At 47.7% G+C, this 25,270-nt stretch overlaps 2 protein-coding genes across 2 annotated transcripts in view; one reads left to right on the top strand and one right to left on the bottom strand.

Annotated features, from left to right (window-relative positions):
• LOC149354568 (aurora kinase C-like) overlaps positions 1-25,270 on the top strand; it is a 56,294-nt gene that overhangs the window by 17,476 nt on the left and 13,548 nt on the right. The window contains exon 4 of the mRNA XM_089577523.1: positions 11,904-12,042. Coding sequence (XP_089433649.1) covers positions 11,904-12,042 — 139 coding nt within the window. The remainder of the gene's footprint in view (positions 1-11,903; positions 12,043-25,270) is intronic.
• LOC149354569 (uncharacterized) lies at positions 606-8,139 on the bottom strand. Its single transcript, XM_089585146.1, has 4 exons — positions 7,832-8,139; positions 6,464-6,571; positions 3,100-3,147; positions 606-830 (listed from the first exon to the last, which is right to left on the bottom strand). The coding sequence occupies exons 2-4, from the start codon at positions 6,521-6,523 to the stop codon at positions 606-608; spliced, it is 333 nt and encodes a 110-aa protein (XP_089441272.1). The 5' UTR covers positions 6,524-6,571; positions 7,832-8,139.

Raw genomic sequence — 25,270 nt, forward strand, 5'->3', positions numbered from 1 at the left:
ACTGTGGCTCAACAAATTTTGGCTAAATCGCGCGAAAATACACGCGCTTTCGAGAACCTGGCAGGTACAGCAATTTCTCCTGTGCACGTAACTCGTCGAAATAGCCAAAATTTGTTGAGCCACAGCGGCGATGGTAACCCTTTTCTCGAAATTATAAAAAGTGATATGGATACCCTATTGAAAATATTGAGCGTGAATTCTGCGTGCCTATCTTTGCGTGTTTATTGCCACGCAAAATGCGACGATTGAACGAGGTCGCAGAACGCGAGACATATTTCACATTATTTGCGCAAGCTGAGCAAGCTCGCAAACGCGAGACATCTCTCACATAAGTGCGCAAGCCGCGTAAGGCTCGTACAGCAGGAGACATCCTCACGTAATATGCGCAAGCTGGGTGAGGCTTCCAGAATGTCCGAGAGCCAAGGGTGAGTCCCAGAATGTTCAAGAGCCGAGTCTGGCTCACAGAGCACTAGACAGTGTCTAATGGAGTTACCATCATGATGCCGATAATACCTTGCATGGCTGCAAGGCTCCTACATCACTGCTCAACACGGTACACTAATGTACTGCATTAAGGCCTCCTCATCTGTCTGTCACTGCCTCATTCAGCATGCATGTTGTGAGATAACAAGCTTTGCAGAAACGGTGCTTTGTGGGATGGTTCTCATGTGTGTAGCATGCTTGCAAAAGGACATAGATAAGGTCACCTTAACTGGCTTTATTAATGCCACATCCCTCATGATGGGTGCCACACAGTGGCTAAACAATTTCTTCAGTTTCTCCAAGTCCAGCAGGTTGGCGTCTTGATACAGGTTCTCACTATGCAGCACCTGCAAAAAGGTAGGAGTATATGCAAAAAAATTCAGTTAATCTGTTTTCTGGAAATTCGAGAAAAGGGCACAAGTACTTCTTCCATTAATGAACTAATGATGATTTCGAAAAGTTTCAGGTTTGAAATACAGACACTGGAAAACCCGACTCAAGCACGCAGACTGCTCAGCATCAAACCTGCACAAAATCTAATAACCGTGTCACACAGGCATTTTGAAGGCTTTCAAATGGCTATTAACTCAGTGGCACTTTAATACAGCTAAATGGGCATTTCCAATAGCCACTGAGTCCCTAGAACAGTGTGGACATCTATTAAGATTTTGAAGGCTTTTCAGTGGTAGAAATTTGCACTCAGACATGGAGCACTCGCAACTATACACGAAGGAATAAAATCAAAGCAATTTAATCGCTCAAAGAATACTCAACATGAAATGTACAACTTATTTCACAAAAAAAAAAGAAGGCTAGCCACAAAACACTGCAGCAAGCATATTATTACTGTTGCCAATAGCACAAAAACAATGAATACCACCTTTTCAAAACTGTGTGAGCGCTACAACAGCTTCCCAGCAAAATTATCAACTGTGACAGTGGCGCCACAGCAGCTTGGTGCCAGATGATGAAATATCTCTACGGCGATCAAGTATTCTGTGTAGCAGTGGCATAACTCCCGAGTTGAAGTGCAAATCTCGAAGCTCAATCTCCCACCTCAACTGTTATCTTTAAATACATATTTAAATTCATTGGAGCGTGCTGCAGAAGTAGGTGGTCAGATCATTCGAGAGGATACCTGCAAGCTACCTCAGGAGACGAAAGATCTGATGAAGAAACGCCAAAGCATGAGGACGTCTAACTTCAGAGATAGAATAGAACTAGGAGAGCTATCGAAGTTATTTATAAGTGCAAGGTAGCCAACATAAGAAAGTTTAACATGGAGAAAACCTAGCATGCTCTAAAGCATGGAGGTAGCCTAAAATCAGTGAAGAGAAAACTAATCACAGATAAAAACCAGATGTATGCGCTAAAAGACAAAGAGGGCAATGTCATAAGCAATATGGATAAGATAGTTAAAGTAGCCGAAGAGTTGTGCACAAATCTCTACAGTAGTGAATGTAATCAGAACGTTACGGAGAGAGGCAGTAGAGCATAGCAATGGGACATCCCGCCAGTAACGAGGGAGGAAGTAAAGAAAGCCTCAGGAGCAATGCAAAGGGGCAAAGCAGCTGGTGAGGATCAGGTAACAGCAGATTTGTTGAAGGACGGAGGAGAGATTGTGCTAGAGAAACTAGCCACCCTGTACACGCTTGCCTCGTGACCACGAGCGTATCAGGAGCTTGGAAGAATGCGAACATTATTTTAATTCATAAGAAAGAAGATGTGAAGGACTTGAAGATTTACAGACCGATCAGCTTACTATCGATTGCCTACAAGGTATTTACTAAGGTAATCACTAATAGAGTCACGACAACCTTCGAATTAAATCAACCAAATGATCAGGCAGGCTTTCGTAAAAGATACTCAACAAGAGACCACATTCATGCAATCAATCAGGTGATAGAGAAATGGGCAGAATATAACCAACCCCAATATATAGCCTTCATTGACTACCAGACAGCAATTGACTCGGTGGAACCACAGCTGCCATGCAGGCATTGTGGAATCAGGGTGTAGAAGAGTGTTATGTGAAAATATTGGAAGATATTTATAACGACTGCACAGCTACCATAGTTCTCCATAAGGTCAGCAATAAAATTCCTCTATATTCCGAGTTTTCTAACACCACCATCATTTTTTGGCACCGTGACCATATCATACAAGAATGTGAGACCTACTGCATACCTAAAGAAAATATGTGTGTAAGCCAAGCATCAGCCGTTGTATGCAATAAGAAGTCTAAGTGAAAACGATTGGATGTAAATTAGAGAAAGCCTTGCCATTTTTGTACTTCTGCTTCTATGACTGCTTGCTGGATTTTTTTCTTTAGTTGGAAGCATTCTTCCATCCCTTATCTCTATACACTATTCCTCTGCCAAATGACTGAGTAACCCAAATAGCAATTCCTAAGTAGGGAGGGGGCCTTCCACAGTGACCACACAGGGGCCTTCAAGTTCTTGCAGCAATCAAAACATCCCTTTGTAACACTGGCCTTGAATGCACCACTATACTTTTGTGGCAGGCCAAATACTTATACAATTTAAGTTTTAAAACCACACAGAAATCCACAACTGCCATTATGAAAACAACCTAGTAATGTAACCATAAGCGTACCTGGCCAGCATGATCAGCATGGAAAGGCGCACAGCTTGTGAGCAGCTCCTAAAATGAAAGCAAATTCACATGATTAATTGCAATTTCCACAGAGACATTCTTGAAAAATCATGTTTTTGCACCACTCAGCCTCAAGCCTGCCTTATTGCTCCTGCAGCAATGAGGCAAATCTGAGCACAGCTTGGGGTGAGCTGGTGGTATCACATTACGCACCTGACACTACGTGCATCAATCCATTTGTATGATAGAATTTCAGAATGGCGAAAAGACACACACAGAGGAAAAAATGGTGGGTGGATGAGATTAAGAAGTTTGTGGGGATACAGTGGCCGCAAGTGGCAAAGCAAAGGACAGGGTTAATTGGAGAGACATGGGAGAGGCTTTGCCCTGCAGTGGGTGTAGTCAGGCTGCTGCTGCTGCTGCTGATGATGATCATGACAGCCTGAGCACACCTACAAAGTAAAACTGTGATCTCGACCCAGCAGCACTTTACTGTGTTGAAAGAGAACAGGTACAATTGAATTACTGCATTACCTTGTTATTATCATTAAAAAGTACAGGGCTCTAAGGACTTCCTAATTTACATCGAAACGAATGGGTTACAGTGAACTTTCACGGATTACACTAACAGGCACTGAAAATCCAACACAGCTGCCCAAGAGAATATTAGGCAGCCGCGCTAGCCTTCTTTTGCACTATGCTACCTGATACCAGATTAAAATTCCAGAGCAATTTACTCATACTCTAGCACTGGGATACCTTATGTCCCAGACTGATGCAGCTGTCTTACTAAAGGCAGAGAAGCTTTCAGTGTGGGTCATGTGTGCTGTGGCGTGAACACATGCACAGCATCGCCTGCTACCATTCAAGTCCTCTGTGTACACAAATGCAGGTGCAATAGAAAACCCACATCACAAATTTGGCTAGTCCGGTCGGCCAAGCATGGGCCAGCTGATAGCACGAAGCAGCAGGTGCGACACATACCATCATCATCAGCCTGACTAGGCCCACTGCAGGGCAAAGGACTCACCCATGTCTCCACATTAACCCTGTCCTTTGCTAGGTGTGGCCACCATATCCCCGTAAACTTCTTAATCTCATCCGCCCATCTAACTTTCTGCCGCCCCCTGCTACGCTTGACTTCTCTTGGAATCCACTCCATTACCCTTAAGGACCAGCGGTTATGTTGTCTTCCCATTACAAGCCCCGCCCAGGCGCTTTTCTTCCTCTTAATTTCAAGTAGCATGTCATTAACCCGCGTTTGTTCCCTCACCCACTCCGCCCCCTTTTGGTCTCTTAATGTTAGACTTATCATTTTTCTTTCCATAGCTCACTTTGCTGTCCTTATCGTTTGGCACGTGTTTTTTTCTTTGTAATAAGGCATAAAGTATTATACATGGATTACCACATGGCATCCTCCTATGACCGCTAAATAATTTATAATCAAATTTCTTTCTCCTGCTGTATTTGTTTCGGTTTCAACAGCTGAATGATGGCTGTGACGTCAAAGCGAGGTTATTGGTCACGTGAGGCATGAAAAACTGCAATACAATTGGTACTTCTGGCTCTTAAGGAATGCTGGCGTCAGCGCTGTAGCGAATTAAAATGATGAAGCAGCGATTATAAGTGCAGTTTTCCCACGCCTCACATGACCTATAACCTCTCTTTGATGTCATAGCCATAGTCAAATTGTTCACCGAAACAGGATGGCAGAAAAAGTTGATTATAAATTATTTAGCGGTCTCAAGCGAATACCAGATGGTGATTCATGCATAGTAGTGTCTTCCGCACCATTATAGAGAAGAAAACATGCCACCAAGATTAGGTGTCTATACTCTTTTAAGCTGAACTCTCTTCATTAGCCTCCAAGTTTCTGTCCCAAAAGTGAGAAACATGCAGGCTAAAGAAAAGATTTCAGCTTAAGTACCAAAGTGGCTCTAATCACACGATGAAGCGGAAAAACTCTCGACACTTGAACAGAGAACAAATAGGAATTCCAACAAAATTTTAGATTCTTGTAAGGCTATCAAGCATTTCTGAATATTGTAAACTGCACTTTCACACATACAGTACGCATGTATGCCAAGCTCACATTCAGTAGCTCTGTTTACCGGCAGTAATTATCACGGTCTGAGCTCAGTTACAGATTTAAAACCAGCCAAAAGATGCAACACAGGAAAAGAGAAGAAAACAGGTTGGACTATCAATTGAATTTTTTGTAAAGGAAAAGAAGGCTCGCATGAAGATGCGCCACACATGACCCACACCAGCGAAAGGCAGGACAACAAATAACTGTCACTGATATACAAGCACGTCATCTAAAAGAGAAAATTCTTTCCGTTGAAGATTGACTAATGGCTTCGCTACTCATACAGCCGTTGCCTTGGAGATATGCATCAAATACCTTACAGATTTGTTTACCACTTCTATACACCACTGAAGTGTCACAGAAATCAGGCGTACACTCTGATGGGTCATCTTATGATTTACACTCACGACATTGGCACTGTAGTGCCAGATTAGAAGCTACCTTCCCCCTAACAAATTAGTGCTCACTCAGGAACACATTAAAGACACCTGCACATATCCCTGAAGTAGTTTCTTGCACAAGCTAGCGGAATGTGATAAACCACTTCCTGCACGTCCTGAACCTAGTTTTATGGGATACCATACTGCTATCCCGGTTTTAACAGCAGCGCAAAGGCCATCAACACAATGATTGGCGCAAAAATTACATTTAAAAATTTTCCCGCCACTCGATTTGAACTCATGAAGTCTACACAAAGGACTCCATGATAACCGTTCTGAGGTGAATGGCAGTTCAGCCTAGCCTCTGGAATCTGTGCCAAAAAAAAACGGAGTCAGCGCATCGCAATTTACTTCCGAAATCAGCCGGTGCTGATGAAAATTGTATGTTTTGCTTTCTCTGGCTTATAAAGCTCCACTTTCAGAAAAAGTGTCGTCTTTGTGGTTAGGATGCGGAACTTCATCATCACAGGTCAACTTCAGCTTGCCATCAGTGTCCCTTTAATGCCTCAAAGTTGAACAATAGCTCCATTCATAGAGGAGGGCTGTGCATAAATTTCGACCACCAAAGATTCTTTAACATGCACTGACATTGCATAACACACGAGCAAATATGCATTTCGCCTTGTCGAAACGAAGCCACCACAATTCAATCCCGCGTCTTTGGGCTCAGTAGCCGAACACCAGTGCAGTAGGCCACAGCAGCAGGTGAAAAACAAAAGAGAGCCCTTAATAGGCAACCTAACTTGCCAAAATCAACATAACGAGGGGTCACACAAGTAGCAGTGGACTAGGAAAATAAAAGCTACTTGTGTCGGAAGATGTCTTCAGTGCTTACCTCAAAAGCCTGCTTGCTTGCTGGGCATCCTAGCACCAAGTGAAAGGCTGGCACAGCCATACTGGAGAGCTTGGAAGAGGCATTGCTGGTAAAGCTATGTGGAGATTGCTGCAAGGTAAAAAGACACATTTAACAGCAGCACAGTGCAAAAAATGGACTAGAATCAAGCATGTAAGGCAAAGTGCAAGGCACAAAAAGGAGCCGGTCGCAGAATGGAACACAACTGTTTAACCACATTTCGAAGTGGGCCAGGCAACAAGAAATTCATAACCACGGCAGTCATTCACAAGCTAGCCTCAGACGAGACATCACTTGCATATCGATATCCAGCAGCGTTTCTACAATACATGCCACCATTCAAAAGAACAGACCACAGCAGAACGATATTTTCAGTAGAAGGCTGGTTTGCTTCAAATTCTGCATGCGTCCCTCAATTTGAAATCTGGCATGATTAGCACTGATTTCACATTCTCACAGGTGTGATGAATTAATAGTGCCAATTGCAGAAAAACCACACTTTTTCCTTTAACATCAAATAAGGTATTGGAGAGGTACCTCAGCATATTTAAGTCAAAGTCAGATTTATTTGCGCCATTGGTTATAATCATGAAACAATCAAGTTTATTCTTCGTACATATTAAAAGCTCAATTACCCTTAAATTTCACTGCAACTTCGGGATTTAGGGCAAATGGAGCTAGGGCACCTGTGTGCATTTTGCAGTTGTTTGTACCATTTCAGCTCCGAGCCAAAGTATGAAAAAGCGAATGCCAAAATAGAGGCGGAAAACTTCAGAGCAATTTGTTTTTATCTCACCGTTCTGCTATTCAAGGCTCGACTACACTGGCTTGGCTATAAGTACGAACGCAGCTGGATCATATGCAGCTTCGTACCTTAAATACACAATTTATAAAAGTACAAGTGAAATACAAGTGAAAGAGGAGGAAGCTGAATCCTAACGCATACAGCTGAATCGCAGTCTACGTAGTTAAACTGCTCGAGCGCTGTTACTTCAATTACAGCGTAACATGCGGCGAGAATGTAAAGCCCGGGCCGAAGATCTATTGGTGGGCACATATTCCATTCTCGGCGAGAGATGAATGGCAGTACGGCGGCAGTACGGCGCCGATATCGTGCACCCCGCGATCGGATCAGCTGTGCATATTTGCGTGGCATACTGACCATGACCGTGTGACCACTGACACTACACGCGCATTCATGCCCGTGTGCCGCCAGCAAACAACCTTTCAGCGCTGCGTGCTGCCGCGATAGGCACTGCGTCTTCGCGTCTCTGTACTAGCTGTGTTGACGTGGCCAGTTGTGCGCAAAGGCTTTGAAATAATGAACAGGTTCGAAGAAAATTAACTTACCCCCAAGATGCGAGATGTCACCCGGGCAGTGGTCTCCCACCAGCTGCTCCGCCATGGAGGAAATGAGCCCCACCGTCAGCATAGCGTTTCCAGTGAAGGCGCGCAAAGGACGACGCGCTATCCGTCGAGCCCGCTGACGCACGCTATAAACACAGGTTTACTCAGCACCTTACCACGTTTTCGTACATCGCACCAGCGAATTTCACTGCTGTCGGCACATCACATATCGGAAGAGTGACAAATGCTCATGCCAGCGACGGTTCATGCCCTCGGCACCACAAAGGACCACGACAAACGTAGTAACGCTGACCGCCATGCTCTCCCTCCCCAGACGCTGCGTTCGTTGGCTAGCGCTTCGGCCAGTTCCGGCTTCCTTCGGCCCGTTTAGAAAGGCATCGCCTCCAGGCATTCCTCCAGGTCGTCTCTTTCGGGCTCTATGCTTTTGGGCAGTGCGATAGCAAAGGACTAAAACCAAATGAAACTTTCGTTACAAAAATAATTAAGTTCTTGTGCACATATTAGCATTAAAAACTTGAGAAATTTGTGACGCATGGACGCATTAATATGCGTGTCGGTACATTCGTGCGTGCGTGCGTGCGTGCGTGAGTGGGCATGGTCTAGCGCGTCAAATCCAAAGCCTATCCGACATGCTGCATGGTTTCTGAGATCACCGCCGTGAGCTTCGCTTGTTTTCTTGTGCTGCTGCTGGGCGGTCTTGCGCGCCGCTGTTACTGTGCTGGAATCGCAAAAGAAGAAGGATTACCGGTGTGTGCTGCCGGTGGGCGCGCTCTCATCCAAGAGTGGTAGTTAAGCGATCCGTCGGGGCATATGTGTTATGGATGTCTGGTCGACAACGATAATGAGGTCAGCAGTGCGGTGCCGTCGTTTGATGAGTCGAACCTTTCGGCCTATTGCACTGCTAACTTCGTTGCAAAAATGCCTGGCTCATAAGCAGCGACAGTGGCCATTGTTTCTGTGGTGTGTTTCGATTACAAGACGGCGCCCTTCTACAGTGTGGCTTCCTTGGAAACTTAGTCGGCGGTGTGCCTGCAACGCCTGTCGCTGTCAGCTCAAACTGCCCGCCTGCGAGCGCTGCCTTCTTTTGCGATGTGAACGGTGACGGGACACTTACTGCCTGTGGCCGGAGCTTATAGCAAAAGAGAAGAGTGTTTTCTGTGAAGGTTTGACGAAGTGCGTGTGTCAGTCTGGACCCTTAGCAAGTCATACGAGATGCGACATGCAAAAGTGGTCCACCAGTCGCTTCAGCAGAAAGGAGTGCGGATGTTTTTTACGTTACTTCAATCGAGAACTGCCCATGGAAATATTTCAACTCGTCTCTTGCCTAAACAGCATAGTAAAGAAGCTAAAGCAACAAAACTGCTGTTTCCATGCTGTATATTGATTCCGCACTCGTGCTAGAGGTGGGAAATATGTAGCAGTTATTGGCGGAGTTACAGCCTATGAAGCACGTGCAGCTTCATGTAATTGCAGGTTAGGATATGTGCCTTACATGGTATTGACTTTGTAACCAGACATAGCCATCTGTCAACTAAAAGAAATTTTCTTGCTATAGGATTCTGCAGCATTATGTATGCTTCTGGACACTGAATACCGGGTGCGTCACCTCTCTTGAAAGCACTCAGATTTGTGTACTTATCAGTATGTTTGAGATGAGAAAATTTTATCAGCTTCTTTTCTTTATTTTATAATTAGCTACACAGCATGTCGCAAAAAAAAAATGTTTTAAGGAAAAGTATTTCAGTTTAGAGTAGAACAGTTCAACAAAGTTGTTTTGGGCATTCTGGTAACTTCAAGATGGTATCTGATGGTTGCATACAGACGCGCAAGTCAAACCTCAAAGGGCATCAAACTTAACAGTACCGCTGAGCTTATCCTTTCGTGCTTTTTATGTGTGTGTAGATCACCTGGGGAAGTTCAGTATTCTATGTTGGATTTCATAGTTCTGCTACAACTTTTATCTTCCTTTCTACACATGAAACATGACTGAACTTGATTACATTCCCCAAGCAAATACCTGACGCCTTACAAGCGTTCCTTACTGTGCACAGTTGTCCCAGTGCATTATATCCACTCATGTGTAGCACACTGTTGTGTTGCTCTTGGTCTCCGAATGTGACTCTCAGCAATATGATGGAATCATAGTCCATCCAGATGGTCTTTGTGGTAGTGCAAATTTCAAAACAGATTGAAGAAGAATGAAGAGTGTGATACTTCGTCATGCATCATGCAATGCTGGTGCTAATCAGGCAACATGTGTGGTATATATACTTCGCACATTTGAGATTCATTGGATTTGTTCTGGAGCCATACTGGGAATTAATTAATCGATCTGTGATTTGTCACTGAAATTGAGAGAGGGCACTAATTTCTGAACTTTTGACACCAACTGTGAATTCAAAACTGTCTTTTCGTGTAGGCTTACATGGCCTTTTTACGTGTATGTAAATTTATGCTAATGACTTTGGAAATTGCTTTGGAAATGGTTTTGGAAATTGCCTCGTAACATTCCTGTTACAGCTCACAATTCGCTTTCTGCACGTCATGTTTGATTGAACCTGATTATATCCCCAAGCTTGTTTGTTGCACCTAACAAACACTGTTGCCCTTTCAGAGTTATTCCATTGATTGACTCCTTTCGAGCGCAAGCAACAAATGGTTGTGTTGCTTCTGATTTCGAAATATGGCTGTCTGCATGACGGGCAACAACATAAGTGCTCTGGACGGCTTTCATCATGCATCTATAAGATATCTGTAACTTTCAGAATTGGTTGAAGGAAGAACTGAAGGATGCTGTAAGAGTCATTAGCAGCTTGTTTTTTACATTATTTTACAATGAACTTGCAATGTTGACAAGTTCTTGCTCAGTGTGCATGTTGTCATGTACAGGTCCCTGCAGTATCGAAGGGAACCATTTTGCACTAAAAGATAATTTTTTGGTTATTTGTTTGCTGAAGTTGAAAATGATTAATGGGTACTTACGCCAAGACGAAAATTATAAAACAGCAAAACGTGAGCTTATTGCTCATTATTGAGAAGTAATCATTAACTGAATGCTCGAACTTTGTTTGCTTTCACCCTAAATGGGCCTTTACAGTCTCGACAAGTTGCTACTAAGCAAGCAAACGCACACATGGCCACACGCAGCCTCACTGAGCTTGCTCAGTATGCACATAAGCACGCACAGCTTCAGCAAGCCCCTCTCAGCACGCAGATGTCCACGTACAAAGAGTTCTCCACGAGAGTCCACGATTTTTTACACGCAAAGAGTGTGCGTGAACGTCTATCAGCTCACAGTACGCGCATATGTACACACAGGACGCACAGAATGCGTACAGGTAACGCACAATTTCTGCGCATTCGTGTGCAAAATGAACGTGATCGTACAAAAATCACTGTTCTCGTGCAAACTCACGCAGAGTTTTTTCAATAGGGTATTATGTACGGCGGACTATACACGCCTCTCAATAATCGGGGAGCCTAACATGTATAGTTAAAAAGTCAACTATTCAATATTACTTAACCAGTCTGCTAGTTAGCACATCTTTAGCTGTATTACGGTGTACCACATCACAGACAATTCTGTGCCGAAAAAGCGCTGTTCTAACTCAAAAAAGACTGTTTTTGAAAAATCTGCAAAGTCTTAGGTGAAACGCTATGTATATGTAAGTACGTTTGGTGTGCGTCATAAACTAGTTGGAAGTGACATTTCGTCCTGTTCTATACCTTTGTGCTTTCTCGTTTGTTTTGGAGTTGAAAATCACGAATTAAGACAGCCGCCGTGGTGGCTCAGTGGTTATGGTGCTCGGCTGCTGTCCCGGAAGACGCGGGTTCGATCCCGGCCGCGGCGGTCGAATTTCGATGGAGGCGAAATTCTAGAGGCCCGTGTACTGTGCGATGTCAGTGCACGTTAAAGAACCCCAGGTGGTCGACATTTCTGGAGCCCTCCACTACGGCGTCTCTCATAGCCTTAGTCGCTTTGGGACAATAAACCCCATAGACCGTAGACCAGGCGAAGAATTAAGACCACTCCACTGTGTGCTTCCTCTTGCAGGCACCCAAACATATTGCACCTCTACAATTGGTTCCACGACGAAGATAAGGTGTACCTTATCCTTGAGTTCGCGCCCAAGGGGGCACTGTTTGACGAGCTGCTTCGAGAAAAACGGTTCACCGACGCCCGAGCCGCCACTGTGAGTGCTCTGCCATCTTCTGCTCACCTTCTGCTCCTCATCACAGAGCCATGACGCTTTTCCCAGGCAGTCTTCAAATGCTATGGCAAAAGCGCCGTGCCGCTGAGCACAAGCCATGAGGAGATTTGTTCTACTTTGAAGAACAGCCTAATGAGGGGCTATGGAGTGTTGGGGATTTTTAGGCGCTACAGTGAAAACGCCATTGAAAGCTTAGAGGCGAGCAGGCAAATGTGCGCACTTCAGCGCTGGCTGACGAGAACCTGGCAGTTTTTTTACAGCGTTAAGAATTAAGTGCAACCCGCTAGCGGCACTTGGGAAAGACTCGCTAAGATACTTCATGTTTGCGCCGCTACGCGACCAGAATTAGCTGCGGGTTTGTGAAGCTAATGATGCTGATTACCTCTTTATTACCAGAGATACATTTGTGGTGCGGGCGAGGCCCTTTTCTATCGACCTATAGTAATCTCTTCATCTTGGCTTGGAACTAATGTTCAGAAAATGTGAGGACGTTTGAAGCTTGCGGGATAAGCGGAAGCAGTAGATTATGCGGCAGGTTTTCACCGAAACGGGACACATGACTTGATGAACACATAAAGACCTGCTGATGGTAGCAGACCTTCTCGAAAACCGAAAAGGCTATGGCAGGAGGAATTCTGTTCTGCCATGCAGTTAGTACACTGTGACTGAACTCAGAGCTCAAACAGTCCTTGTAGAGGATATTTGAAATGAGAGAAAAAAAAACGAGAGACGATTAAGCGTTGTTAGGCCAGATGCAAGGTTGTCTATAATACCCTTGCATTATTTAGAGCACAGGCCACCGAGTGTTGATGCCGCGTACAGGAACTAAAAAGCGAACCGATGATTTACAATATATATAATTTTAAAACTCGCCCTTACACGCCTCGCGGCGACCTGGGTGCCGGGCTTTCACCCAAATCCGCGCGCAACGCGTCACGCAGCTCACATTATGTCGGCAGAGGAAGGATCTCACTGGTTTGCCGTGGCGTCTCTATCTGACGGCACGCAGCCACCGTAGCTGCGTCTGGAAGCTCCCTCTTCCGCACGCGTCGGCAGCCGGCGGAGGGACCGAGTGGGTGGGGCCGGTAGAAGCACGCCGACATTTCACCGTGCAAAAAGTGACGATAGGACACAGAAAGGCGAGAAGACGCGTAAATTCAAATTTTGACTACAGAAAACTCAGCTTCCACAAAACTCATTTTAAAAATTATTGCTGGAGGATATTTGCGAAGCGGCGTCATTTAACATCCTTGTGACGTTCCGTGCGTGAAATACCAGGGCCCATACCTGAGAACATTCTTCTGGAGGGTGAGCGAGTGTGACGTTCCGTGCGTGAAATACCAGGGCCCATACCTTCGGCGGAATTTTCTTTGTGCTCAACCGTCCTAGTCCCTTGTCTCCCCTTAAATGGTCCGCGTTCGGCGGCGCCGCCTAGACGGAGCCCCCAGTGGCGGCAAGCCACTGAAGGGGTACAATGGTACAAAGGCGCCGGCCGGAGGGAAAGCCAGCCCAATTAGGCATGCCTGGCCGTGCAAGGACAAGAGAAGAAAGCTGCCGGCGGGAGACAAACGACATTCCAACGACGGATGTCGGGGATGCCGCAGGGCGCCGCCGTGGAAAGGAGGAAGAAAAAAAAAACCATTCCAGTCGGGAAGACAGGAGATCGGGCGTGGCCGGCGGAGCAGATATAGCTGGCGAGTGCGGACGAAAGGCACGCAGAGGACGAGATCGTTCACGAAAAAGGGTCCTTCAGCGCCGAAGCCGGACGGCGCGCAGCTTCTGCCAGCCACCGACGGATCGCAACTCCGGAGACCATCCATCGCCCCCATGACTGCGTCGCCACGTAAGCTCGGACACCCCAGCCTCTGATGTACCATGTATAATTATTGATTACATCATTTTTGTTTAAACTGAGCCATACGGTGTCTTCTTGCCTCTCCGTCCCGTGTGGACCTGCGCATTATGTGGGGTCGTCACACTGGTGTCAGAAGTGGGGTCTCAAAAGCAAATGTCCTCTGAATGCTGCGACATTCATGACTTCAAAATTGTAATGAAAGGGGAATCACGGGACTGATTGTGGGACTTTGACCCCCATTTGAGAGGCTTGAGGCACCGGAAGGCTGAAGCGAAAAAAAAAAAAAATGTCTGTAACTGACGGAGCTCCCACTCCACAGCCGTCGCTCGGAGCAAGCATGCTGGCATTAGGAAGCGTCATTCCGACGTTTACGGGAGATAAGACAGGGGTTCCAGTCTGCGATTTCTTTTCCATGCTAGAAGAGATTGGGAAAATGGGGGGGTGGTCCGATGCTCAAATGCTGGGAATGGCGAGGTGTAAGATGGCAGGAGCTGCTCATGATTTTGCTTGGCGAAACGAAAAAGTAAAATCCACAAAATCATTTGCGGAATTTAAGAAGCTCGCGTTCGAGCATTTCGACACTGAACCACGTCATGTGCGGGTACAGAGGTTCCGTGACGCCGGACAGATGGTAGGGGAGGACGTGCGAACGTTTGCGTCGCGGCTTCAGCGCCTAGCGCACGATACGCTGAGTAGGGAGGAGGAAGGAGACCAGCTAAAGAAGAAATACGCGGAGGAACTACTTAAAGAGGAAATGACCGCTTTGTTTTTGGCTGGTCTGCAAGACCCCGTGCGCCGGTTCGTGCTCTCGCGCAAGCCGAGCAATTTCGACCAAGCCGTGGCGGCCGCATTGGATGAGGAACGAAATGAGGCGCTAACGGCGGCCGCAGCGAGAGTTCGCGTCATAGAGAGAGCGGTGCCCAACCCTGAGGTTGCTCTCTTGACAGAGCGGTTAGACCGCTTAGAGCAGCTGCTATCTCAGCAGGTGGAACGCCAGGTTGAAGCGGGCGCTCAACGGCGCCCATTCGCTGGAAACCGGAGACCGCCACAAAGCTACAGGCGCGGTATGCGAGATTTTGAAGAAATCGCGTGCTTCGCGTGCCAGGGTCGCGGACACATCGCAAGGTTCTGCCCAAACGTGCGCCGTGGGGAGCCACAAAGAGAAGCAGGCGAGACACGCCCTAAGCAAGCCTACAGCGAGGCTCCAGATACAGGGACAAAAAACTAGGTTGTCCTCCCCATCCTGATGAGTGTGGGGAGGGAGCAGCAGCTAATGAGGTGGTGGTGGTTTGTGTGGCCGACGAGGCATGCCCTGTTGTGCGTTGCAAGTTAAATGGTTGTTGCATGGAATTGTTGATAGATACGGGGTCAAAGGTGACCTTGCTTAAGGAAAGCAGCTTTAACACGCTTCGAAGGAAAGGGGATCGCGAGGTGTTGGAAGCGTCTGGTGGTATGGCAACCAAATTTGTAGGCATAACGGGGGATCCTCTTGGCATAAGTGGGCTCTACCGGTTACACTTCACTCTCGGCGGAATTGCATTGGAGCACCCCTGCTACGTATGCCCGGACTCGGTGTCTCTGCCAAACGGAGTGTCAGGTATATTAGGGCAGGATTTTTTGAGAAAAGGGAAGGTAGTAGTCTCATTCTCTGAAGAAGAAGTTAATGCGGGGGGCTCAAAAGTTCCGTTTTTGAACAGGAGCAGGGCTGAGGTTCGCAGTACCGATATTGACACCCGTCAAACAGTGGGATCATTAGAGAAGGTATATTCGCGGGTTGCCGTGAAGCTGGTCGATGAGGCTGTCGTCCTTCCGTGGTCGGAGCACATTTTGTACGCTTATGTGCCTGCAGATGTAGAGAGCGGCGCCGTGGGAGTGCTTGAACCGGTCGACTCTCTTAGTAATGGACTGAAGGCAGCCGCGTGCCTCGTGACTGTTAATGACGCCCACAGAATGCCCCTACGGGTGGTTAACTGTAGCCAGCAGCCACTGAGCCTTCCCAGGAACAAAACATTGGCTTTCTTCACCTCTGCGATAGAGACACATGAGCCCACCGATACGGTACTCGCAACTGTAGAGCATGCTAGTCCTTCGGCTCCTCCAAATGCGTTGTTCGATCTTTCCCACGTAAAATCCAGGGAGAGGGAGGCTCTGGCTGGTTTGCTGAACGACTACTCAGAGGTATTCGCCGCGTCCAACCTGGATTTGGGCTGCTGTGGCGTTATAAAGCACAGGATAGAAACCGGCACTTCATCGCCCGTTTACCAACGTGCGTACAGGATTCCTTACTCCCAACGTGAGGAGATGGAGCGGCAGGTGCAGGACCTTATTGATCGCGGCATTGTCGAACACTCAAAGTCACCATGGGGAGCACCGGCACTATTGGTGGAAAAGCCAGATGGCTCGTATCGATTGATGGTGGACTACCGCAAACTAAATGCCGTAACTCGCATCGATCCATACCCCATTCCCAATATACAGGAGACGCTTTCTCAGCTGGGCTCTGCCAGGTACTTCACGGTAGTGGACATGGCGGCGGGATTCTGGCAGATAGCAATGGATCTGGCAGATGCTGAGAAAACGGCATTCAACACGCCCTCAGGGCACTATGAATGGAAAAGAATGCCGATGGGTCTGGTCAACAGCCCTGCTGTCTGGCAGAGAACCGCTGATGTTATCCTGGCGGGTCTTCTGGGGAAGCTGTGCTTCGTGTATATGGATGACATGATCATATACAGTGACAGTTTTGAGAACCACTTGCGCGATATTGAGCAGGTTTTGGTGCGACTAAGAGGAGCTGGTCTCAAGCTGAAGCCTTCTAAGTGCCAATTCCTCAAAAACGAGATGAAATACCTCGGGCACATTGTTTCAGCTGACGGCGTGCGACCGGACCCTGAGAGACTAAGGTGTGTCTCGGATTTTCCATTCCCGACTAGTGTCCGCCAGGTCCGGCAGTTTCTCGGCCTGATCGGTTACTACCGAAGGCACATAGAGGAGTTCGCCAAGCTCGCTAAGCCGCTCACTGCCTTAACAGCCAAAAATGTCGCCTTTCGCTGGTGCAAAGACGAGGAGGATGCTTTTGGGGCCCTGAAGAGGAAGCTAATGAGTGCACCGCTGTTGCGCCACCCGGATTTTAATTTGCCCTTCGTTTTGGCCACAGATGCGTCAAAGTTCGCAGTTGGTGCTGTGTTATCTCAGGTTATCGAGGGCAAAGAACATCCCGTGGCTTTTGCTAGCCGACAGCTGAGCCCCACAGAGCAGAAGTACGGAGCTACAGAAAGGGAGTGCCTCGCCGTTGTCTGGGCAGTAAATCACTTCAGATGCTACCTTTACGGCCGCCAATTCAAGCTAGTCACAGACTGCCATCCTCTGAAATGGGTGATGAGTGTCAGGGACCCTAGCTCGCGACTCGCTAGATGGAATCTACAGCTGCAGGAATACTGCTTTGAGGTGGAGCACAAGTCAGGAAAGACACATCTGAATGCTGATGCGCTCAGCCGTACAGCTGCCGTGTCAGCTATAGACGAGTTTGTCCCCGTAGTCGACCCCGCCGAATTACGCACAGAGCAGTGCAAAGATCCTGACCTGAAGCGAATAATCGAAAGCTTAGAGGGCGCACCATCTCACCCCGAACAGCTAGGTTATTTCATTGGCAAAGACGGCACCCTGTGTCGGTGCACGAGGCCAACCAGGAAAGGGAGACCAGAGAAAACCGCTTGGGAGAGAGTCGTCATACCTCGGTCGTGGACAGAAAGGGTTCTTCGCGCGTTCCACGATGCGCCGTGCGCCGGTCATTTTGGCGTAGCGAAGACACGCAGGCGCGTCGAGCGTTTGTACTTTTGGAGTGGCATGCGACAGGATGTTAGAGACTACTCTGCAAAGTGTCATTCCTGTCTCGAAAGAAAAACACCCAAGGGACGCAGGCCAGCACCAATTCAGCCGTTCCCTGAGGTTTCGGCTCCCTTCGAGCGGACAGGTATGGATATAATGGGCCCATTGCCCACGACCACTTCTGGAAACAGGTACATTTTAGTATTTGTCGATCACCTTTCAAAATACGCGGAAGCGGTAGCACTCCCAGATCAGAAAGCAGACACGGTTGCAAGAGCATTTGTCGAACAGATCGTGCTCCGACATGGATCTCCGAGGCAACTCTTGACAGATCGGGGAACGAACTTTGTGTCGCAGCTAATGAGGAGAGTTTGCGAGCTGCTTAAGATCACTAAGAAGCAGACAACACCGTACCATCCGGCTTGCAACGGCGCGGTGGAGCGACTGAACCAAACCGTGGCCGGGTTCCTGTCGCATTTTGTTTCGCGCGACCAGCGGGACTGGGACTTGTGGCTCCCGTATGCAATGTTTGCCTACAATTCCGCAGCACACGAGAGCACGGGCGAATCGCCATTCTTTCTTCTCTACGGCCGAGACCCGGACCAGCCTAGTGAAGTGCCAGAGGGCCCCCGTCGTGTCCCATACGCTTCACTGGACGACTATAAGGTTGAGCTAGAATCGCGCTTGCAAGTGGCGAGGGACATCGCAAAGGAGGCCTTAAAGAAAGCGGCGAAGCGCAGGAAGGAGGTACACGATCGCGGTGCTAGAGACGCGCCGTTTGATGTGGGGGACAGCGTGTACATCGAAAACTGCCAAAGACAGATTGGGTTGGCTCGTAAGTTCCAGACGAGGTGGAGAGGACCGTGCGAGGTTGTCGAGAAGCTTTCTCCGGTAAACTTCAGGGTCCGAGACGTGAACCGCCGCTTGATAAGGATACACGCAAATCGCCTCAAGTCGGCACCGGTTCAGTATTCACGAACTGAGGAGGGGGAAAGCGCAGATTTTGATGGGGACCGAAGTGAAGCGGAGCGCGCAGATTGTTCGCAAGAAACGCCCTCTCCTGCATTTGTTCGGCAAGCGCCAGAGGTTACGGCAGGAATGCCACCGGATTTACTTCATGCATTGCTGGAGGAAGGAGCGCGCGAGGTTGCTGCGCAGATAACGCCAAGAGAGGCTCCTGCCACGAGCCCTCGCGAGTCTCAAAGCAGACAAGGGGTCACAGAATTACTTGGTACGGCTCATGAACGCCGATATCCGCTTCGAAATCGGAAAGCTAAGTCGGACTAATGGCGTAAACAGAGCGGAGTTGGGGACTGGTTAAGACTGTGTAATGCTGCAGCTCATAACATTGCTATGTGCTTATGTGTTAAAATATCGGAGTTGCTAGTTAAACCTTTCTGCCATTAAGTGACACTTTTACAGGATGCAGAACATGCCCGACTTCCTTTCGTTATCTATATATTTTTTTGTCTGTGCCGTGATTGTGCTGGAAGTGGGAGCTCCTTTGTAACTGTGGTAAATTTATTTCGTCCAGTTTGGACTAGCAAGGAGAGGCTTGGGTGCTGAGTTTCATGTTTGTCTGTGAAAGAAGATCAGTGCTGCCCCTGGAGACGCCAGTTATGACAGCTGCGGCATATGGTGCAGTGCAGTGGTGTTGTGTGCAGCGAAAAGTGTTTTGTCGGACGGAATGTGCGAGGCGATTCAGAAAAAGAAGGGGAGCTGCCTGGACTCAAATGTTCGGAGAACATTCTTCTGGAGGGTGAGCGAGTGTGACGTTCCGTGCGTGAAATACCAGGGCCCATACCTGAGAACATTCTTCTGGAGGGTGAGCGAGTGTGACGTTCCGTGCGTGAAATACCAGGGCCCATACCTTCGGCGGAATTTTCTTTGTGCTCAACCGTCCTACTCCCTTGTCTCCCCTTAAACGGTCCGCGTTCGGCGGCGCCGCCTAGACGGAGCCCCCAGTGGCGGCAAGCCACTGAAGGGGTACAATGGTACAAAGGCGCCGGCCGGAGGGAAAGCCAGCCCAATTAGGCATGCCTGGCCGTACAAGGACAAGAGAAGAAAGCTGCCGGCGGGAGACAAACGACATTCCAACGACGGATGTCGGGGATGCCGCAGGGCGCCGCCGTGGAAAGGAGGAAGAAAAAAAAAAACCATTCCAGTCGGGAAGACAGGAGATCGGGCGTGGCCGGCGGAGCAGATATAGCTGGCGAGTGCGGACGAAAGGCACGCAGAGGACGAGATCGTTCACGAAAAAGGGTCCTTCAGCGCCGAAGCCGGACGGCGCGCAGCTTCTGCCAGCCACCGACGGATCGCAACTCCGGAGACCATCCATCGCCCCCATGACGGCGTCGCCACGTAAGCTCGGACACCCCAGCCTCTGATGTACCATGTATAATTATTGATTACATCATTTTGTTTAAACTGAGCCATACGGTGTCTTCTTGCCTCTCCGTCCCGTGTGGACCTGCGCATTATGTGGGGTCGTCATATCCTCCTCATACCGGAACTTTATTCAGAGCCCCTTTCAGAGTTGTTTTAAGGGCAGGACGTGAGAGCGGTAATAGGTTCATGGCCATATATGCGGAATTTTGTGTTGTGCTGGGTTTAGCGACACATAAGCATCTACGGCTATAATGCGCCCAGCTCAACATGCGGAATTGGTCATTCTCTACTTTACATTCATAGATCGCTGGGAGTCCTCATAACATTCCTGGCGCAGTGGTGCAGCAGTTAAGCGATGCGTCACTGCCCTGCGATGGCAGGTGCTGCCACCGGTGCGGGTTTTGAGAACCAAGTTTCTGTTCACGAGCAATATCTCGCGGCCACTCATTGACTGAACTGCCGCTTACCAGGGCGGGCAGTTTGCTCACAATCCGATGGGCAGGTTTTGATGACTTTAGAAGGTACGTGACCTGGACAGTTTGCCTACACTCCGGTCGGCACACACAGGGGCCTCACAGACAACGGCTGAGCAGCTGAGAGCTCTAGCGCTTATGCCATGCAGGTTGGCTTAGCACGTTCCATGTGTAATGATGCGTTTGACTGCGAAGACTTGATTCCGTGCACGACACTGATGGAGTTTAGTAGGATCCGAAAAGAAACGTGAAGGACGGTTGCAACAAATAATAGTCAGATTATATTTGTGGTTTAGGATGATGCATATCGTAGCATGTGGTCGGTCACTAAGTGCTAATGTGGAGTGTTTCAAAATATTTAGCAAACACTAGGAGTGGCTTTGCAGTGCTGTGAAATAAAATCATATGTGCAGCTCACTTATTGACATAGTGGTGCTTGCCAAGTAACTGGCGGGGATATATTATCACCGCAGCCTAACTACGACCACAGCAGGGCAAAGGCCTCTCCCATGTCTTGAATTGACGCTGTCCTTTGCCAGCTGCGGCCCCCGTATCCCCGCAAACAACTTAATTTCATCCGCCCACCGAACTTTCCGCCGCCCCCTGCTACGCTTGCCTTCTCTTGGAATCTGCTCCGTTACCCCTTAAGGACAAGCAGTTATCTTCCTTTCGCATAACATGCCCTGCCCAAGCCCATTTCTTTCTGCTGTTTTCGGTTAAGACGTCGTTAACCCGTGTTTGTTCCCTTAACTACCCTTCCCGCTTCCGTTTTCTTAACGTTATCATTTTTCTTTCCATAGCTCGTTGTATTGTCCTTAACTTAAGCTGAACCCTCGTTGTTAGCCTCCACGTTTCTGCCCCATAGATGAGTGCCGGTAAGATACAGCTATTGTATACTTTTCTGTGGAGGGATATTCGTAAACTGTCAGGAATGATCTGAGAGAACCTGGCATGTGCGCTCCACGCCATTCTTGTTCTTCTAGTTATTTCCCTCTTGTGGTCCGCGTCAGCGGCCACTACCTGCCCTAATTACACATATTCTTTTACCACTTCCAGCACCTCGCTCCCAATTGTGAATTGTGAAGCTCTTGATGTCTGTCGTATTCTAAGAGTGCCCGATGCTTATGATGCCACAACCTTCATGACGCTCTGGCTATATACGTCACTAGAGCTGCCTTTCTTTTCGCTCTCTTTATTACTTCCTCCCCCTAGCTCCGAATGCAGTCTGTGCCATAACTTATTCATGTACCTAGATGCTTATATGCCTTTACTGTATATAACTACAAATCTGTAACGTAATAGTGCCAGAGCAACCACTAGAAACCAGTATAAACTGTCCTTTATGTTGCATAATGCAAAGCTGGAGTCCTTCAATGAACGGAGTTCGAACTAGGCATAGATACCCAAGAATGCCTGGCTAAACACTCCTCTACAAAATAATAAACAATCGTCGACCAACAGTCGCACTTCAAAAGAAGGATGTACGTTCTTCCCAATATCACTAACAGATGACAAAAATAAAATGGGACCCAGAACCGACCCTTGCGAGGTGCATCAGAGGACACATTTAAAGTTGATGAACGCGCACCATCGGTCTCAACGAATTCCTGTCTAGTATCTAAATAGGCATGTACCCATTTCATAACGTTGGGATCGATGCTGAACGCGTACATTTCTTCAACACGTTTCGTGTGGCGCATCTTGTCGAAGGCCCTCAAAAAATCTAATGCTATACGGTCAATTTGTTCTTTGGAGTTAATAGAAGAGTATCGAATAATTTTGTGACTCTTGAGAGGCGAATGCGGAACTCATGTTGCTTGCTGTAAAGATGATTATTATTTTCAAGGTACAGCACTTGTTGTTTACAGAAAATATGCTCTAGCATTTTGCATAAAGAGGATGCGATTGATATACGAATAAGCGTGTATAGGAGTAAAAAACGGGGTAAACTATCTTTTAGCACAATCCCTTTTGGGGGCAGGGTAACCTGGTCAAGTCCAGGTGTATATTTCGATCGCTGATTGTACGGAACGCTTGTGCTCTTGGCAACGAAGGTATATACTCACTGCAAAGCATAGTAACTTATGCAGTTAGCAATGGGAGGAGGCTCCTAAACGCGACACCGGGTGTCTTATAATCTTCTGAACTGCTTAACTTCGCATGCTTCGAAGAGGAAGTTTGTTTCTGTTACCAACCATAAGTAATACGCATTTTTAGTGGTGTAAATCTACCCGAGGGCTTGGGCAGCATACCCTGCTCCTAAAAGGGAGTGTCCTGAAGGACAGCTTAACCTTTTTGTTTCAATATAGCCCACTATATAAGATAATTCATGTTTAGATTGCAAGGACTTCCACTATTTATCATCAGATGATTACGTGGTCTTGTTGTCTAGCCTCAGTACATCTTCACGACATGATAAAGCTCGCCTCAAAGAACACGTACCGCATTTCACTCCTTGCTCCATTGAAGGCACCTAGATCTTAGACCCGCTTGGTCTTCGCGACCGCATATGGCGCATTCTAGAAAAACGCAGTTCCCCAGTGCACGTGTCGGGCTCCGTCATACCTGGGGAACATTGTCTTTGGGGGGCAGGTGGATATGGAGGTTGTCGGCTACGACATATACTACTGTGCTGACACCATTCCTCCTGCACTGTGTCCCTCATGGACAAACAGTTTAGCAGCTTAGCACGCACTCCGCTGTTCAACTTCCCGTTTACTGCTAGAGCTGTACACAGGAGTAAACGCGTCGTAGCGTTCTCTGTTTCCGGCAATAAAAAGGTTAGCTGCACCCTGTGGCCAGTAATAATGCCGCGAATTTGTTGTTCATGAGTATTGCCGGTTTATCAGTTGGGGCTTGCAGCCTGATCATTTTGATTTCCGGAGACGCCAGCAGTCTTCTCGCGAAGGACTACACTTACGCGCATGTGCGTCTGCAGTGCTGTTCTTGTCTGCCCCTGACGACGACCTCACCGCGTTGTTTTTAAAGCTGTGAGTAACGTATAGAGTGCGGCCCAGCGGACAGGCACAACCTTGACCCTCTATGTTCGACCAACGAAAGGTTCTATTTTTTATTTAATATTACCTGACGATCTGAGTTACACTTCTCATGACTCATTGCTTTAACAGTAAGCAGATATGGAAACAAATCTCCACACTTTAGGCCTTTTAAAGAGCGAATGGTTGTAAAAGGCCAAAGCAGACGGGCTTGCACGCAGATAACTGCCCCCGCCTGTCTTCTGCACATATTCTTCGTGCCTTCTGCTGCTAATACCAGCGGGGAATCAAGAATCAAATCAGTCTTTCGTGATTCAACGCGCGCATGTGGTACACAACGGCAGCTTTCCGTCGCTTGCTATCCTGCAACCTGCGGATGGAAACCCATTATCGTCTACTTCCAGCGGAAGTACAGTATTCCAGCCGTTCAGCGCTCCGCCACGCACCTTCCAGAGCATAAAGACCGACCCACCACATCACAGAGGGTGCGGGAGCAGCGTTTGCACGCAGATGGCTGACCCACCTGTCCTCTTCGTGCAGACCATCGCTAGCCTGCGTTTCACGTTCGAGGACAGCTAACTCAAATCGCCGCATAGACAATAAAGGAAGAACGTCTGACATTAGTTAGTGAAAAACTAGAACGCGTCTCGAAGAATATGTGTCAGCTTGCGCTAAACATGTTGCTAGCCTAGAAAAACTTATCATCCTTGGAATTAGGCTATACGGTATCGAGCATTGATCCAGAAGAACGAACTTCGCTGTGTAGGGTATGCCGGAAGATACGGAAGAAAATCACAAGTTCCTGGAACCCCATTGAATGAAGAGGCCATTAACCATCCCTTGAAGTAGAGAGAAATGGCTATTGAAAGTATCTGTAGACTAACAAACCAATGGCAAACAAAACAAGACCAGTAACTGTAAAGCTCGTCGACTTCCGAGAGGAAATAAAAATTTTCCGCAGCTGTCACAAATTGAAAGTAAACTGGCCACACCATAACCCAAGATTTTTCACACCGCGTTCGAGATATTAGCAAGAAGTAATGAAAATATGGAAAAACCAAGGAAGTTGCCTTGAAGTTACCTTAATATACGGGAAACTAAAGGTCAATAGTTGCCTTCATGTTCGGAAGGAGGAAAAAATGAAGTGTCTCCCGTAATGCCAACTTCAAAAGAAGCAAGAAAAAACACCGGTACGTGGACCCTGCTTTCACGCCGTCCTCAATGGCCAAAATAACTTCGGTAATGTTAATGCTCGAGGTATCATTGATAAGCATGCTCCCCTCGAAACAATATTAATGACCTTCGGCCCCGAATATATGGCTATAACACAAACCTGGATAACCAAAAGCATCAAAGAGCCGCCGCGGTGGCTCAGTGGTTATGGTGCTCAGCTGTTGACTCGAAAGACGTGAGTTCGATGCCGGTCGCTGCAGTCGAATTTCTATGGAGGCAAAATTCTAGAGGCCCGTGTAATGCGCGATGTCAGTGCAAGTTAAAGAAACCCAGGTGGTCGAAATTTCCGGAGCCCTTCACTACAGCGTACCTCGTAGCCTGAGTCGCTTTTGGACGTTAAACTCTGTTGGACATCTGCATGCGACGAGTTCCCGAGCCAAATAGAAAGAGTTGTCTCCCCCCTCCTACGCACCAAACACGCCGTCCGTGGCGCTGCG

The sequence above is a fragment of the Amblyomma mixtum genome, chromosome 3 (genome assembly GCF_055824585.1).
Source record: "Amblyomma mixtum isolate Tamu chromosome 3, ASM5582458v1, whole genome shotgun sequence".
NCBI lineage: Eukaryota > Metazoa > Arthropoda > Arachnida > Ixodida > Ixodidae > Amblyomma > Amblyomma mixtum.

Coding starts and splice junctions, on each gene's coding strand:
- LOC149354569 (XM_089585146.1), bottom strand. CDS start 6,523: ATGGCTGTGCCAGCCTTTCACTTGGTGCTAGGATGCCCAGCAAGCAAG. Junction 3,148..6,463: donor CAAGCAAGCAGGCTTTTGAG/GTAAGCACTGAA, acceptor CTTTCATTTTAG/GAGCTGCTCACAAGCTGTGC. Junction 831..3,099: donor ATGCTGATCATGCTGGCCAG/GTACGCTTATGG, acceptor ACCTTTTTGCAG/GTGCTGCATAGTGAGAACCT.